General features: G+C 32.9%; 2 protein-coding genes and 2 long non-coding RNA genes across 5 annotated transcripts; 2 read left to right on the forward strand and 2 right to left on the reverse strand.

The window, feature by feature from the left end:
• Positions 1-3022: 3022 nt before the first annotated feature.
• On the reverse strand, positions 3023-4447 carry LOC125217808 (uncharacterized). The gene has a single exon (XM_089062390.1). It carries the CDS (start codon positions 3820-3822, stop codon positions 3106-3108), a length of 717 nt encoding a protein of 238 aa, XP_088918516.1. The 5' UTR covers positions 3823-4447; the 3' UTR covers positions 3023-3105.
• A 581-nt stretch (positions 4448-5028) lies between these two features.
• Positions 5029-6103, forward strand: LOC125218296 (uncharacterized). Its single transcript, XM_089062270.1, has 2 exons — positions 5029-5326; positions 5401-6103. The coding sequence occupies exons 1-2, from the start codon at positions 5099-5101 to the stop codon at positions 6037-6039; spliced, it is 867 nt and encodes a 288-aa protein (XP_088918396.1). The 5' UTR covers positions 5029-5098; the 3' UTR covers positions 6040-6103.
• Positions 6104-10718: 4615 nt separating this feature from the next.
• On the reverse strand, positions 10719-12550 carry LOC125223008 (uncharacterized). Of its 2 annotated transcripts, none has more exons than XR_007176648.2 (2): positions 11848-12550; positions 10719-11757 (listed from the first exon to the last, which is right to left on the reverse strand). It is a non-coding gene; the product is annotated as an uncharacterized LOC125223008 (long non-coding RNA). The 2 variants fall into 2 exon arrangements; XR_007176647.2 differs by having other exon boundaries at positions 11839-12550.
• Positions 10723-13554, forward strand: LOC125223010 (uncharacterized). Its single transcript, XR_016134725.1, has 3 exons — positions 10723-11446; positions 12656-12725; positions 13278-13554. It is a non-coding gene; the product is annotated as an uncharacterized LOC125223010 (long non-coding RNA).
• The last annotated feature ends 2620 nt before the right edge of the window (positions 13555-16174 follow it).

The raw sequence follows: 16174 nt of genomic DNA on the forward strand, positions 1-16174 counted from the left end.
ATCCATATACAAGCTCCACATCCTCTTCAGTGATATGAATTTTTTTACCATTGTTAAGCTTTATCTTGCACTTATTCACTTCAAAATTTTTTAATAATACTAATGCTAATCTGTTAGGAATGTAATCAATCTTGAAATGTAGGACACTCTTGAAACCCAACTCCTTCACAGAATTAATATGTTCCTCATTCAGTCTGCTTATTGCAACAACAAAATACATCGGCTTCCTTTTCACTAGAAGTCTTTGAGATAGATTTTCAGCAATAACAATCTGTTTTCCATCCTCTACACTTTTCTTTTGCTTTTTGTTAACAATAATTAACTCTTTCTGAGATACTGAGGTACTCCTTTTTCGCTTGGATGTTCTTCTGTTTTCTGGTTTAAAATCAAACATAATAAATCTATATCAATTATACAAAGTATCATGACAATAACAAGTGTACTCTGTTGACATCAAGTGTGTGTATATTACTAAAATTATTTCATTAGATATACCAAGCACAATTAACAGAATTTCAGGCATTAAGTATGCTCTGTCATTAAAAGGTATTTTCTATATATAGTTAGAACAATTATATTATTACTATTATGTCAACAGTTAAAGTTGACATAACCTGTTGATTATCTTATAAAGTTTATGGCAAGTATACTCTGTTTATATAAATATTACTATGTCAACTATTATTTAAACAAGCTTAGAATATGTCAATAGCTATTGACATACTTCTATAACCATACATATGTTTTCTACAGCCATTCTAACAGCCATTGAAACAAGCATACTCTATGTCTATAGTTGTTGACATACTACTACAGCCATACATTTGTATGTTTTCTACAGTCGCTCTAACAAGCATACAATATGTCAATACTTATTCAAACAAGCATATACTACTGTCAACAGTATATTATTATAGTTATGTCAATAGCTAGTATATAGAATGTCAATAATCTTAAAAATTTAAACAAATCCTTAACTGGAAGGTGAAGCTTCTTCTATTCCTTTTTTTACAGCTGCATTTTTCGTTGCCATCTTTTCCGATTCTACAATCGCAAATCAACAAAAAATTCAGTAAGTATCGAATTCATAAAAAACGAAATCGAGATGTTTATTAAAATACCAAAATCAAAGCAATATACTTAAAATTTGAATCAATTTCTTAACCTGAAGAATTGGCTTCATGCAACGCCGATTTTGACTTCTGTTCCTTAGCTTCAATTGATTTTTCAACCGATTCTTTCCGATTTTCCTCTTCATTCGTCATTTATAGCAGCGAGATTTTGAATATCAGCGAGATTTTGCAGAATTTGAAGGGATTCGAATTGTATGAAGATGAGCGAGATTTGAGATTTTTGAAGAGAGATTTTAGAGAAATTTCAGAAGCTGGTTTGAAAACAATTTGGATGTTTCACGCTTTTTTTAATTATGAAATTACAATTTTACCCCCTTGTTGACATAATGTTGTATTTGTTGACATTTTGTTTAGCTTGTGGATTAGTGGCCCATATTGCATCTCATTTCTCAATTTAGCTAAATAATCTCAACCTAACAAGACCCAAGTAGGATATATATTTTGTATAAATATTAGTTTTGCTTAGAAAAAGTATATAGATTTTTATAAATCTTCGATAGTTTATGTTACCGTTGTGAGTCTTGTGACGTCTTTACTATTCGGTCTGTTGCTCGTCGAATTACACTTCGTTGGATTGTTTTATTTGTTGGGATGAATTTTTGAGTTGACTGGTTTAAAATAATTATTGGGCATATTAATTAATTCCTACACGACATCTTAAATTCTGGATTATTTACCTTCCTGAATGATTATATTAAAGAATATATCGCTTCCGAATTAATTGACACAACTAATAAAATTTCATGATTTAATTAAATAAAGGAACTTCAGAGTTCTCTTAGGCTCCGTTTGTTTGTCAAAATTCTAATTCGGAAAGTGATCTGATCCATGGAATTTGAAAATTCAATGTTTTAATACTAAGAAAACAAGGAAAGTAATATAATTTCTAACTCAGGAAAAGTTAGTAGAAAAATGAGATTACGATTCCTCAACCTAAAGTTGTTATTCTCTTTCCTAATTTGAGGATTTTAAAAAATATGCAAAACAAAAGATACGATAAAAGTATGTTCTCTACTATCTTCTATGTATTTCTACCGATTTCTCTTCTGCGTATCTCTTATTTGCAATTTATGCTATCGCCTCCGTCGATTTCTGACCTCTATCGAGTTCTCTCCGTTTATATCTTTCAATTTTGTGGTAATTTTCCTGATAAGTTCTCCATAGATCTTTCTTCTTCTTTTTTTCCTTTCAGTTCATGAATTTAGTGTATGTGATGAGTTATTTTAATTCGCTGCATATAATTTGTCGTTTATATCTTTCAATTTTGAGGTAATTTTCCTGATAAGTTCTCCATAGATCTTTCTTCTTCTTTTTTTCCTTTCAGTTCATGAATTTAGTGTATGTGATGTGTTATTTTAATTCGCTGCATATAATTTGTCGTTTATATCTTTCAATTTTGTGGTAATTTTCCTGATAAGTTCTCCATAGATCTTTCTTCTTCTTTTTTTCCTTTCAGTTCATGAATTTAGTATATGTGATATGTGTTATTTTAATTCGCTGCATATAATTTGTCCATTTTAAATGATTTGTTTGTGTAATTGCATGTGTACTTAGGCCATCTCCAACCCATTTACACTAAACCCAAACTCATTTTTCCAGTTCTGTCACATCAAACAGTAATTCTACTCCAACCTATTTACACCAAACCCAAATCCAAAAGAATATTCCATATTCACCTACTTTTTTTACTTTTTCAATCTTACCTACATATTTATTTAAATTACATATTAACCCCACAACACTTTGTCAATAATTTCCCAAATATAATTAAATAATTTAATACAATTTTGTATATTTATATATATATATATATATATATATATATATATATATATTTAAATATATTATATATTCAATAAAAAATACAAAATTAAGATACATTAATAACATTCAAACATAAACTAAAATACATTTAGAGAGATCACATCAAAGTTACATAAAACATGAGACAACAGATAAGAAATAACTAAATTCAAGACTCCATATTTGAGAAATTTTCCCACAAATGATCAACTAATGCATTTCGAAGTTCTAGATGTGCACTTTTATTTCTTATTGCAGCATACCGAGTCAAGTACTCTTGAAATTGAACATCTTCATTTGTCGTCATCTCAACTTCTGGTTGTGGTACATCCCTTTCAACTTCGATTGGAGAACTCAGGTCACGCTCATCTTCAACTATCATGTTATGCAAAATTATACATGCAATCATTATGTCACGCAACACTTCTTTACCCAAATACCGTACTAGTCCGGCTACAATTGAGAAACGTGATTGAAGAACACCAAATGCACGTTCTACATCTTTTCTACATGCCTCTTGCCTCTTAGCAAAATATTTTGTCTTTGGGGTACGAGGCTCTTGAATTGTTTGCACAATAGTAGCCCATTTTGGGTATATTCCATCAGCTAGGTAATAACCCATATTGTATTCTTTGCCTTGAATAACATAATGAGCAGGAGGAGCAATACCTTGAGTGAGATTATAGAAAAGATGAGAGGAATCTAACACATTGATGTCGTTGTTGCTGCCCAGCAATCCAAAATAAGCATGCCATATCCAAAGATCGTAATCTGCCACAGCTTCGAGGATAATTGTAGGACTTCCACTACGGCCTGAATATGAACCGCTCCATCCTGTAGGACAATTTTTCCATTTCCAATGCATACAATCTAAACTGCCTAACATCCCTGGAAATCCATGTTGCTCTCCAATATATAAAAGTCTAGCAATATCATTAGTTGTCGGACTTCTCAAATACTGAGTTGAAAAAATTTCTATTATTGCACGACAAAAACATTTTAGACTTTTGATCGCACTGCTCTCACTTATTTTCACATACTCATCACAAGCATCAGCTGGTACACCATATGCCAATATACGAATAGCAGCTGTTACCTTTTAAAGAGATGATAGTCCAAGCCTTCCGAGTCCATCTGGTCGTTGCATGAAGTAGACATCGTGTTCCTTAACTGCATCCACAATACGAAGGAACAATGGACGAGACATCCGGAATCTCCTACGAAACATGGTTTCATTATACAATGGATTATCTGCAAAATAATCATTGTACAATCTAGCGTGAGCACCCTCTCGGTCACGGTTGATGACATTATGCCCTGGAACTGATCCACGATATATTTGTGGACGTTGATTGTCACGAAGGTATTGAATCAACATATTGTTGTTGTTGATTCTACGTTGCATATCCTGTATATATTGGTTGTAATAAGTGTACATCATATGAGAATTTTCAGCATCTTCATCAGAAGATGAAGAGCTATTGGAAATATAATTGGGATTCATTGTGAAGGATAGATGAAGTTGAGTGATTGATTGGTGATAAATAATCAAAACATGCCTTCAATTTATAATGATTATACAAAACCAAAATCCGCGTGCTTTCAGTCGTAGCCACTCGTAATATAGATCTAAATCCTAGCCATTCATTCAAAATCCGGAAACAAAAGAAGCACAATCCGCGTGCTTTCAATCGTAGCCACTCATCGGAAATATAGATCTAAATCCTAGCCATTCATTCAAAATCCGGAAACAAAAGAAGCACAATCCGCGTGCTTTCAGTCGTAGCCACTCATAAAATGTATAGATCTAAATCCTAGCCATTCATTCAAAATCCGGAAACAAAAGAAGCACAATCCGCGTGCTTTCAATCGTAGCCACTCATCGGAAATATAGATCTAAATCCTAGCCATTCATTCAAAATCCGGAAACAAAAGAAGCACAATCCGCGTGCTTTCAATCGTAGTTACTCATAAAATGTGCATATTTAAATCTTAGCCATCCATTCAAAAACTAGAATAATAATTTTGTATCTATAAATATAAGACACCACAACACCACAATTATCTCATCTCAGTTGTTATCTTTATCTTTTCCTCACAAAATATCAGTTCGTAAAGAAAGTTATACAGAGAATGAAGATAAACTTTTGTGTGAAGTTTATATGGAAATTTCACAAGATCCTAGAGTAGGGATATCACAATCAGGACAACGATTCTGGCAGCGCGTGGAAGAGGGATTCAATGAAGGTAGAGATCAGACTTGGCCAGAGCGTACGCAAAGATCTATGCAGGCTCGTATTCAAGCTATCGAGAAAGCAACAAAAAAATTCCATGGATGTATCCGAGCTGCTGAAGCAAGAAACCGAAGCGGTGCTTCAAATGCAGACATAGTGAGTCTTTAATCATATTTTAATGTTTCATTTTCTCTTTGTACATGCGATTAATTGATTATAATTATTTGTAGATGAATGAAGTCATGCAAATGCTCAAGACAGATTCAAATTACAAATCGGGTTGGAAATTTTCTCATGTTTGGGATATGATTAAAAATTTTGAAAAATTTAAAGATTGTGCAGAGAACTCTAGACAACAAGCATCACGTGGGATGCAAAATTCTGATTCAGAAAGTCAGGCTCATACTTTGCATGGCTCACAAACTTTGTCTTCATTTCCTATGAGCTGTGATGATGGCGAGGAACAAATCCTTGGTGGTTCTTCTTCATCAAGGCCTATTGGAGTGAAGAAGGCTAAACTTAAGAAAAAACAGTCTGATAACTCAGAATCAATTATTGCTACTCTAGAAAAACAAAATGAGCAATATGCTGCGGGCATGAAACAAGCACACGAAAATATGGCTCTCTTTTTGAAACAACAAAAGAACAACAATGATCTCAAAACTACGAGGGAAGAAAATAAAATCATGGCTATGGACTTGAGCTCCATAGTCGATCCTGATAGTCGTGCTTATTTTCAAGCCGAGAAAAGACGCATTTTACAAAAAAGAGCTCAACAACAAGAACAACCAAATGACTATGCCACTGGAACATATTCTTCGTATTTCAATAATATAGGAGGATCCGGTTCGGGTTTACCGGATTATTAGATTATGTTTTTCATTTTGTTATTGTAATTTGTTGTTTGTGTTTTTTTAATTTCATTGCAACGTAATTTCCATTTGTATGACCACTTGTGTTATGTTTTTATTACTAAATATTGTATTATTATTGAATTTATTGTATTATAATATTAAATATTATATTAAATATAATACCACAAATCATACAAAATAAATAATTAATACTACTTATAATTTATATAAAATAAGATAAATATTAATTAATTTTTTAACTAAATAGTAACCGTGCATCTCCTAGATCAAATAAATACTACATATGATAACATGAAGATAGATACATTAATTAATTAGCATACCTCAAATCTAAATACTCCACCTACACCACGTAATAAAAACAAATTTAATTAGCCCGGCCCATTAACAAATTTAAACCTAATTTAAACCTAATTCTCTCTTCAGCGCAGTCTTCTTCTCTTCCCCTTCTTTTTCTTTTGGTTTTCTCTGTATCAGCATCTCCAAATTTTCTTCTCAAGTGTTTCAATCATGAATCCTCTTTGCTTTAATTCGAAAATACAAAAGATGAGGGGAGCCAAGTGCAATTTTCAGGAAGTTTAAAAAGTGAAATGCAGTAGCTACAGTGCTACTGCATATATGGTGTATCACTGTTGAAAACTGCATAATTTGGAGTATATGCGATGCGTTTGGGTGCTGGGTTGGAGGTGCTTCTTCCCTCAAATTTTGGTTTTGCAGTATGGGTTGGAGATGCCCTTATACTACCAATAACTCAAAAAGCGCACGCACACCCACACATGTTTGTGACAGTATATTGTCACAAAACATAGGAAAGTAAAGCTTCTAGAAAATATATTTTCAATAAATAGGGATGTCAATTGGGCTAATTCGTTCGGGTTTGGGCCAATCCACTCGGGTTGTCAGGCTATTTGGCTGCAAGTTATTCGGGTTGTTAACTTTTTGTGCTATAAATTTTTGGCCCTAACCCTAAATTTCCGGGTTTCGAGCTAACTCACGGGCTATTCGGGTCAAAAGTGATCTTATGTGTTACTTTCTATCCAATCCAATATTCGAACTTGTAAAAAAATAAGTACAGATTATCGCAAATTAGAAAAGTATTATCAAAGTGATCAAGAGAAATAAAATAATAACAATTGAAAATTGAAACAAAATACACAAACATATCGCTAATTAGAAGAACACGTGAATCTTACTACAGTTAAATGAAAATCATGCATTTAAAAGGAGTTCAATGACATTCTTAATTATATACCCAAAAAATAAATTCTGAGTAGTTAAAAGAGATAGAATAGATAGTAGTATGTCAAAAATAAATTCTATGGAGTTGAATGACATTCTTCTACATCAATAACGTTTGAAGCTTCAACCGGATCATTCTCTTCGAGAACAAAGACGTAATGCGGCATTTAATATGAGTAAATATTAATAACATCTATATTCCATATAACCATAACTTTCAATTTGAGAGAGAATACATAATTACCATATATACTTCATATCAATGCTGCTTTAATATTGTACAGTAATTATCATATATACTTCATATCAACGTTGTTTTTATTATTGTAATTACCATATATACTTCATATAAGTATATAACCCAAAATTTTAATTATATTTTTATTTTAAATGCTCAACCCATGGGCTAACCCGCAACCCACCCGGGCCAGCCCGCATAACCCACTGACCTGAACGGGTTAGCCTGTGTAGCCCTATTATATATTTGGGTTACGATTTTCCGGCCCTAACCCTACGATTCTATCGGGTTATTTGGATCGACTCGCGGGTTTCGGGTTAGATTGACATCGTTACCAATAAACATATTCCTAAGAATCATTTTCCTTGTTAACTTTACTTTCCTGGTAAATAAAAAGAGCCTCATGTTTAGCAAAGATAAGATGAACACCACGTAGGATGCTTTCATTCTTTCAGGTAAAAGGATTTCTTAAAGTCTGTTCAGCGTTCATGTTTTTAAAAAAAAGTTTTTTCCTGCACGCTATTTAAGACCACTCGGAAAGAAAAATTATGGATTTATATGAGGTGAGTTATCTTACTAAACGACGAATTATGTTTCAAGTACGATTTTACGTGAAAATGATGTAATGTACGTTTTGTCGTGCTATGTTTGGTTTTATGAAATGCTTATCAGCTTCATATTATAATCGAATTCAAGTCCTATTATGGGGTGCATCCCTACTCGGATTAGTGTACACAACTGGAAATCGGGGGTCATTTTTCAAGTTGGCCAGTCCGGTTATTGTCGTGGAATTTGGCCACATTCTCGGTTCACATATGTTCATATTTAATACTCCATCCGTCCCATAATAGATGACATAGTTGGAAAATAGCACGAAATTTTAGGAAATATTGTTTTGTGTGTTAGGTGCAGAGAGAAAATAGTATATTTATATTAATGTGAGAGTGGACATTTTCCAAAAAAAGAAATGTGACATCTTTTGTGTGACAAACTAAAAAGGAAAGTGTGACATCTATTATGGGACGGAGGGAGTACTAGTTTTTAATGGAACATAGATCGATCGAACTTTTACGTATGAAATGTTTAGTGTATTCAGGTCTTTTAATACAAAACTCCGCGTTCACTCAACGGTGGCTTTTCAAAACTTCTTTTATGGAAAAATGAATTTTTCAGCATGTTTCCACTGAGGGTACTAAATACTTAGCCTTGGATATCTTATAAAAAAATGTACAAGTTGAATTATGATGACAATGTACGGCATTTAGAGAGATGAAATGTAGGAGTATCATTTAATAGAATGATCTTGAATGCAACATGTCTCCATTTAGTTATACTCGATCTTGAATGCAACATGTCTCCATTTAGTTATACTCTCATCCCAAATTTAACACTGTTCAAATCTTAAAATCAAACAATATTTCAAATTATTTTATTTGAATTCAATATTAATTCAATTAAATTAGATTTATTAGTATATTAAATTATAAAAAAATAAATTGAATTGTAATTCGTTTCGCGATTAGGAACCGGTCAATTCCAGTTAGAACCGGAACCGGTTTTATACAAAAAGTTGAAACCAGTATCGAAATCGGAACTGATTTTCTGATTTTCGGTTCTTTAATTAACCGGCCGATTCCGATTCCGATTCTGATTAACCGAAAACTAAAGAATCGTTAAGCACCCCTAAGTGTGATGGTGACGTATACCTTCTTTAGATAAAAGAAGTGTATCGAACCGGATTAGTATGGTGTTTGACATATGCCCCACAGTGGGGCTACATGCGAGGCCCCTTTCGGCCGACAATTTCCTTTTTTTTTCTAGTAAACAGAATCCGACCGCCTATATTATCTTTAGTCAGAGAAATAGACAATAACAACACAATAGAAAATAGAGAGCGTGAGATTTTGACCACGCATCCTTATTTACATTCTTAAAGGATAGATTCAAGCAATTTTTATGTAAATTTAATTCCAAGAGAATATTATGGTTTTGATGTTTCATGCGGCGTCTGAACACAAAATTAAATAACAGAGTGAGATACCATGAATTCTTAGCAAATGAGTACTTCTTCCGTTCCACAATAAGAGTTACATTTTATTATTTAGTCCGTTATATGATAAGAGTTATATTTCACTTTTATATAAATAGTAACTAGGTCTCTCATTCCACTAATTTACTCCACTCACATTCTACTCTCTCCGTTCATGAAAAATAGTCTCATTTTTCTCATTTCGGGATGTCCACAAAAAATAGTCCAAATTCTAAAAATTGAAAGTTTATCTCTTTGCCACTTTTTCTCCTCTCTTTCATACTTTACCTATTTTTTCTCCATAACTCTCTTTCTTTACCTATTTTTTCTTCTTCTCTCCTACATTACTAATTTCTCATTAAAACTCATGTCAAATGGAACTTTTTTTTATAGATGAAGGAAGTATTATAAAACAAATATAAGAAAATGGACATCATATTCCACTAACTTTTCCAACTCATTATATTTTATCCTTTTAATTTACCATATAAATGTAAAGAAATATCGATATAATTAATGAATCCAATCAAAATATATAGTAGTATTAGGTAAAATATATTATGGGTTGTTTATAGGGATGTCAATCGGGCCGGCCCGTCGGATTTCGGGCCGGCCCTATTCGGATTGCGGGTCAATCGAGTGCGGGCTAATCGGATTGTGATTTTTTTTAGGTTATAAAAGTTCAACCCTAACCCTAAAAGCTCAGGTTTTGGGCTAGCTCAACGGGTTAATCAGGTTGCTATCGATAATATTAACACGCGATCAATCCAACAAATAATGATTAAAATTACTAATATGCATACAACAATATAAAACATGTAATTATGATATATTTGAGATATATGCTTAAACTCAATTATAAACATGATCAAATACTAATATTTGAGATATTTCGTTGAATTTTAATGCATGTTTTAGAAATTTAAATATTTTTTTTTTGAATTTAAAGTTTTTAATTTATTTATTAATTATTATTTTAATAAAAATTCAATATATAATTTGTTGTAACAACCTAGACCTTCAAAACGTATGATTATTACTATTACTATTATTATTATTAGCTTAACATTAAATAATATCAACTAAGTGATTCTTATAAAATCAAGAACCTGCCCTTTATATTTTGAATGAATCAATATTGAGCTATAAAGGAATCAAGACGAGACATACAATAATAGTTGTTGTTCTACCCCGATTATTTCAAGTGAAAATACAAGAATAAATCCAAAATAAAAAGTTCTCAATGCCCGATACAATCTAATACTATTACAAAAGAATCAAATTTTAATCTTTTACAATTTGAGGAGAGAGATGCAAGCCTCAGATAGCCCGTTCAATGGTTGCATCCTACTCCAAGAAATAGCCAAGGTTCTTCAAATTAGTGCTCCTACATGATGAGAGAGAGTTAGAAGGAGTAAGATACTAGCATTTATTATTCATATTAAGAGAAATCTTATAAAAATCATACTATTAGATTTGGAAATCTCTGATCAAATCCATAGAGATTTCATGAAGGCAATGGAGATGCAAGTAGTGTGATATCTAACGGTTATTATCAACTTAGCATTAAATGCTATAATCCTAATATAAGATTAGGACATTTTTTTTTGTTTGGCAGTAAAACTCCCCAAGGTAAAACCTCCCCCATGTTAAAACTTAAAACCTTCCCCAAGTTTAAGCTCCCCCCACCACTTGCATAGCAACTTGCAAAGGAACATCAATTATATAAACCCCAAGGCTTTGCACTTCAAGCACACATCACTATCCAACATTCTAAAATTCTCTTCACACCCACATACTAACACAACATAGAATAGAGGAGTACAAGGATGGAGATTTGCACACAATAATAGAGTCGAGCCCAACGATCCAACGATACTTTTTCACATCAAAAGGTAAATCCCAAGCCTTTCTTTCCTTCTTATGTACAAGCATTTGCATATCTAAAGAGAAAGTAGAATCTGCCCAAATCTGAAATCAACAATGCACAGCGAGTTTAACACCATGTTTCACCATCAAATCTCAATATGCAAGATAATTGTTCAAATTCATATAACATGTATAATCCAAGTCCTACAACCGAGCTAAGCATAAATTAAGAATCTTATCTCTTGAATATGAATCTGCCGGATTCCGGCCACTGAACTTAGGCACCCCGTGACACGGTGGAAACCCCATATCTTCGATCCGTCATTAGTTTCACCATCTACAAGTTACACACCAAACCTTTAAATCAAAGATCAAATCTTTAGAAATAAAACCAAAAAGGAAATAGAATGGAATTTACCTAATTTACCTCTCGGGAGTTGGTGAGGAGGCAGCGGCCAGGGCTGGAGTGGCGCCGAGAAGCTGCTCCGGCAGCACGAGGAACGGAGGAGGCCGAAGCCGCCGCCTGTGCATGCACAGTGGCGGCGGCGGATCCGAGAGAGAGAGGGACGGTGGCGGCGGAGCCGAAGAGAGGGAGAGATAGAGGAGGGGGAAAGGGAGAGAGAGAGGGACGCCACCGGAGGCTGCGGCAGACGGCGGCGCCGGAAGGGTAGCGACGGCGGCATCAGGTAGTGAGGGGGAGGAGCTTCTCTCACATCAAATTAAGGTTAGGTTGAATGATGAGAGATAATGAATTTGGGTATTTACATATATGAGTTCTTTTCTTATTGGACTAATAATTTATTTGTTTGGGTTAGAGAGGTGAGAAATAAATCTGACCCCATTTCCAATTTGATAAGAGACAGATGCAGTAAATAGTTAATAGAGACTCGATTCCAGATTTATTTATTTCTTTGGGCTGTAAATAAAAGATCGTCGTGGCCTAGTTTTCGAAAATTAAACTATTAAGAGGAAATCTAATGTCAGACTTTTAGCCTAAGTTTTACATTAAGATTCAATTAAAATTTGTATACATGAATTGATCTTTCATTGCAATTTTCTAACGATGTAACTGTCAAATTAATCTTTGGATTAAATTTTAATAATTGAGATGAAGACAAATTTATCAATGTACGATTATAGAGATCCATAGAAGAAAAGCATATATTCAAATGCACATCATCATCTTATTATATATTCTTGAAGCTTAATTTAGCTTGTATTTTTGTCCAAAAAAGGGAGAACTGAGAGGAAAGTAACATTGTGAAGTGGAGAATTATTTTCAAAAATATTTGGAAAGCGCATGAGGTGAACTTTTCTATCCTACATATTAATGTGGATAAAAATGCAAATTATTTTTGAAGTGATATTTTGTGAAAACTCGAACTTATGTTCGTTGCTCATTTCAAATGATGTTGTCTTGCCATAAATGTTTTGTGTATGATGCCTATCTGTTTTGGCGTGAGGCCAAGTGAATTATGAATGATGATATGTGAATCGAATTCGGGTCTAAGTGAGGGTGGTGTCCCTACTTGGACTAGTGTACACAGGAGAACTATGGCCAGAGGGCAGGTCTGGTGACCGAGGAAGGTGGCCACCTTCCTGGCACAAGAATGTTAATGTGACCGTGAGAGAACACCATCTCTACGGCACAAGATGATCAGATATGGCAAAATACAGAAAGAAAATGACTGCAGTTGAAAAATGATTTTTAGTAAGCTCAGGTCTTTTTAGTAAAATCTCTGAGTATTACTGTGATAATGGCTTGACAATATTTTCAAATATATATTTGTATTTTTTTGGCAATGTGTTCACTGAGTAATTTTGTACTCAGCTCTGCATATATTTCTAAATGTGCAGGTTGAGCAGCGAAGTGGTGGAGGAAGTGCTATTGAAACAATACATTTAATTCAGTCAGATTAGGACTCTCGGAGGTTCATGTCTCCATACATGGAACCGCGTTCTTTTCCTTCCGCTGTGCATCTTAAAAGACTCAAGTCTATTTTGTTCAAAACTCTGGTATTTGAAAACTTTTACAAACAATTACTCGAGTTTTCATAAGCGAGTATCTTTTCCTCTATGTATCAGCACTTGATTAGTCATGTCTCCAACCAATGTTTGATTTTATTTTCCCTTATTTCTTTCCCCGTTTCATATATCCCCGCCCCTAGTCACGGTTCCCCGACTGTGCTATCCTTAGCAAGTGCGGTCGTGACATTTGTATATTTAATATAAAATTGAAAGTTATTTATTTAGTTAAAATTAATCAATGAAGTGTTGAATTAGGAGTAAAAAAATTTAAAATAATAGAAATTTTATCGGATTTTCGAGTCTGGCCCTAACGGGTTGCAGGTTAATCAGGTGCGAGCTAATCGAGTTTTAATTTTATCGGGCTAGACATTTCCAGTCCTAGCCCTATAAATTTGGCGGGCTATTCGGATTAGCCCACGAGTTACGGGCTACATTGACATCCGTAGTTGTTTATCTAACATGTCAAACATAGGTGCATTTTGGTGGAAAAAAGATCATTGGTAGTATTATGAGAAAAAACATATATAGAGAATGTCCACAATTCTGGATTAATTAATTGTTCATATTTTTAGAATATTACTATTAATTTATAAAAAAATCCTTAAATATGTAATTTACAAGTTATTAATTTATAATTATGATTGGTTAGAATCCCTCATAATATCGTACGTATCTACAAGATCGAGTAAACGAAAAGGTGAAGGAAACAAGAAAGTAAAACAAATAGCTTTGAAAATAAGAAATGGTGAAAGAAAAAGATTAAGAATTGACAAGGGTAGTGGAAGTACGTAGAATAGGTGTGCTAGTGCTTGCACAATTTGACTAAATTGCCCTTCAATCTATTTAAGCATTTTCATCTGAAAAGTGACTAAAAAATTTACGTTCGTGATTATATTAAATGTTATGGATGATATAGGACTACTTTTTTTTATTAGGGGTTTATGGTGTCACAAATCTAAACGTTAGGGACTAATGAGACAACTCATTCTTTATTCAATAAGTGATTGATTCTTATTCTTAACTTAAATCTCTCTTATTTTATTATTTTTTTTTATCTCTGGTGCTTTATCTTTTGTCCTAATTTATATTCTCACCTTTATATGATGATCTAAAAATTAAGTAGCAAGATTATGAAAGGTCTTATTTTCATAATAAGAAATGGGCTGAGGACTGATGCAGTTCGCTTTTACGCCTTCGTCATTTCCATGTTCTTCATTTTGAATTTTTGGAATAACTAAGGGTGGGTAAGTACGGTATACCTTACCGAAACCACCATATTGTATACCTTACCGTAAATATGGTATGCGAAAAAATCATATCTTTACCTTACCAAAGACGATATACCGAATTTCGGTATACCTTATTTTCGGTATGACGAATTTCATACCGATACCGAACCTCATTTTCGGTATACCGTACTTTTGCGGTATACATGACTTTCAACATCAATAAAAATAGAAAATTAGAGTTTTTAGAATAAATTATATTTATATTTCACAATAGATCTTATAATTTAAAAATATATAAAATATATGTTATATATAATTGTGGTATATACCTTAGTTTACGGTATATACCGAATTTCGGTATGCAGCGGTATACCGCGGTATTTGAAATTTCATACCGTTACCTTACCGTAATCTTTCGGTAAGGTATCATACCGTACCGAAAGTCACGGTATACTGAAAATTCAGCAATTTCAGTATTTTTTCGATATTTCAGTATTTTTCTCGAGCCCTAGGAATAACTAGTAGTACATGATTTTATAACGGTAGTTTACACATGTGAATAATTATATTCTAATGCGTATTTTTATTCCTAATATGTATGGGCATTGGCTAATAAGAAATTCTAGTTTCTGAACGTGTACAATCACAATGATTATTATTTGTAATTTTCTATTTCGGTTTGTCCCAACTATTTATATTATTTGTATTTTAAAATTTTAATTAATATATTAGAATTAATTAAGTATTTTAAGTGATATCTCATTACGCTTAAAATATAAATTTAATTACACAAAAAATAATCCAAATTTACAATCTAAAATGAAAAGGTGCGAGTCATATGGAACGAAAGAAGTATATGCTTAAACTTAATGCTTCCTCTGTACCATGAAAATATGTGCATTTGAAATGACACAAGAATTAATGCACAATTGGTAAAGAAAAATATATAGGCAGAAAGGTAGTTAAAGTTGTGTTAGTAGATTGTGAAACTCAAATTATTATTTGTGTTTAATGAGTTGAAAATGGTGGCCACAGTGGTATAAGTTGTAAATAAATTAACGTATATAAGTAATGAGTTCAAGATAGTTTTTTGTTAATGGAAATTCCCATATTTTTTTGGAACAAATAAAAATGAGTGCACATATTTTTATGAGATAGAGGGAGTATAAATTGAATAGTTTTAATAAAATCTTTCCCATTAAATTCTACCGGGAATAATAAGACTTCAATTACTCCAAATAATTCATGAGTAACATGCATGATCTTATTAGAACTTGTAATGGTTGACATGATACGATTCCGTACGAAATTAATAAGTTTCAGTAGTGTTGTTATTGGGTTGACCCGCAGGAAGCTTTATTGGTGTCGTTGTGTCGACCTGTTAAGAACCTGATAATTTTGGATTGGGTTCGGTTGGATAATTTTGGGATGGGTTCGGTTGGATGCGGGTTGGATATGGATAATCCATTAAGAAATAAGCCTATTATTTTAATTTTT

This window comes from Salvia hispanica, chromosome 1, assembly GCF_029641045.1.
Source record: "Salvia hispanica isolate PSC_SH4W2 chromosome 1, Shi_PSC_v1, whole genome shotgun sequence".
In the NCBI taxonomy this organism is placed as follows: domain Eukaryota; kingdom Viridiplantae; phylum Streptophyta; class Magnoliopsida; order Lamiales; family Lamiaceae; genus Salvia; species Salvia hispanica.

Bases quoted from the DNA above. Each gene is read 5' to 3' on its own strand.
- LOC125217808 (XM_089062390.1), bottom strand. From the start codon at position 3,822: ATGTTAGGCAGTTTAGATTGTATGCATTGGAAATGGAAAAATTGTCCT.
- LOC125218296 (XM_089062270.1), top strand. From the start codon at position 5,099: ATGGAAATTTCACAAGATCCTAGAGTAGGGATATCACAATCAGGACAA. The intron at 5,327-5,400 runs GTGAGTCTTTAA...AATTATTTGTAG, and splicing joins GTGCTTCAAATGCAGACATA to ATGAATGAAGTCATGCAAAT.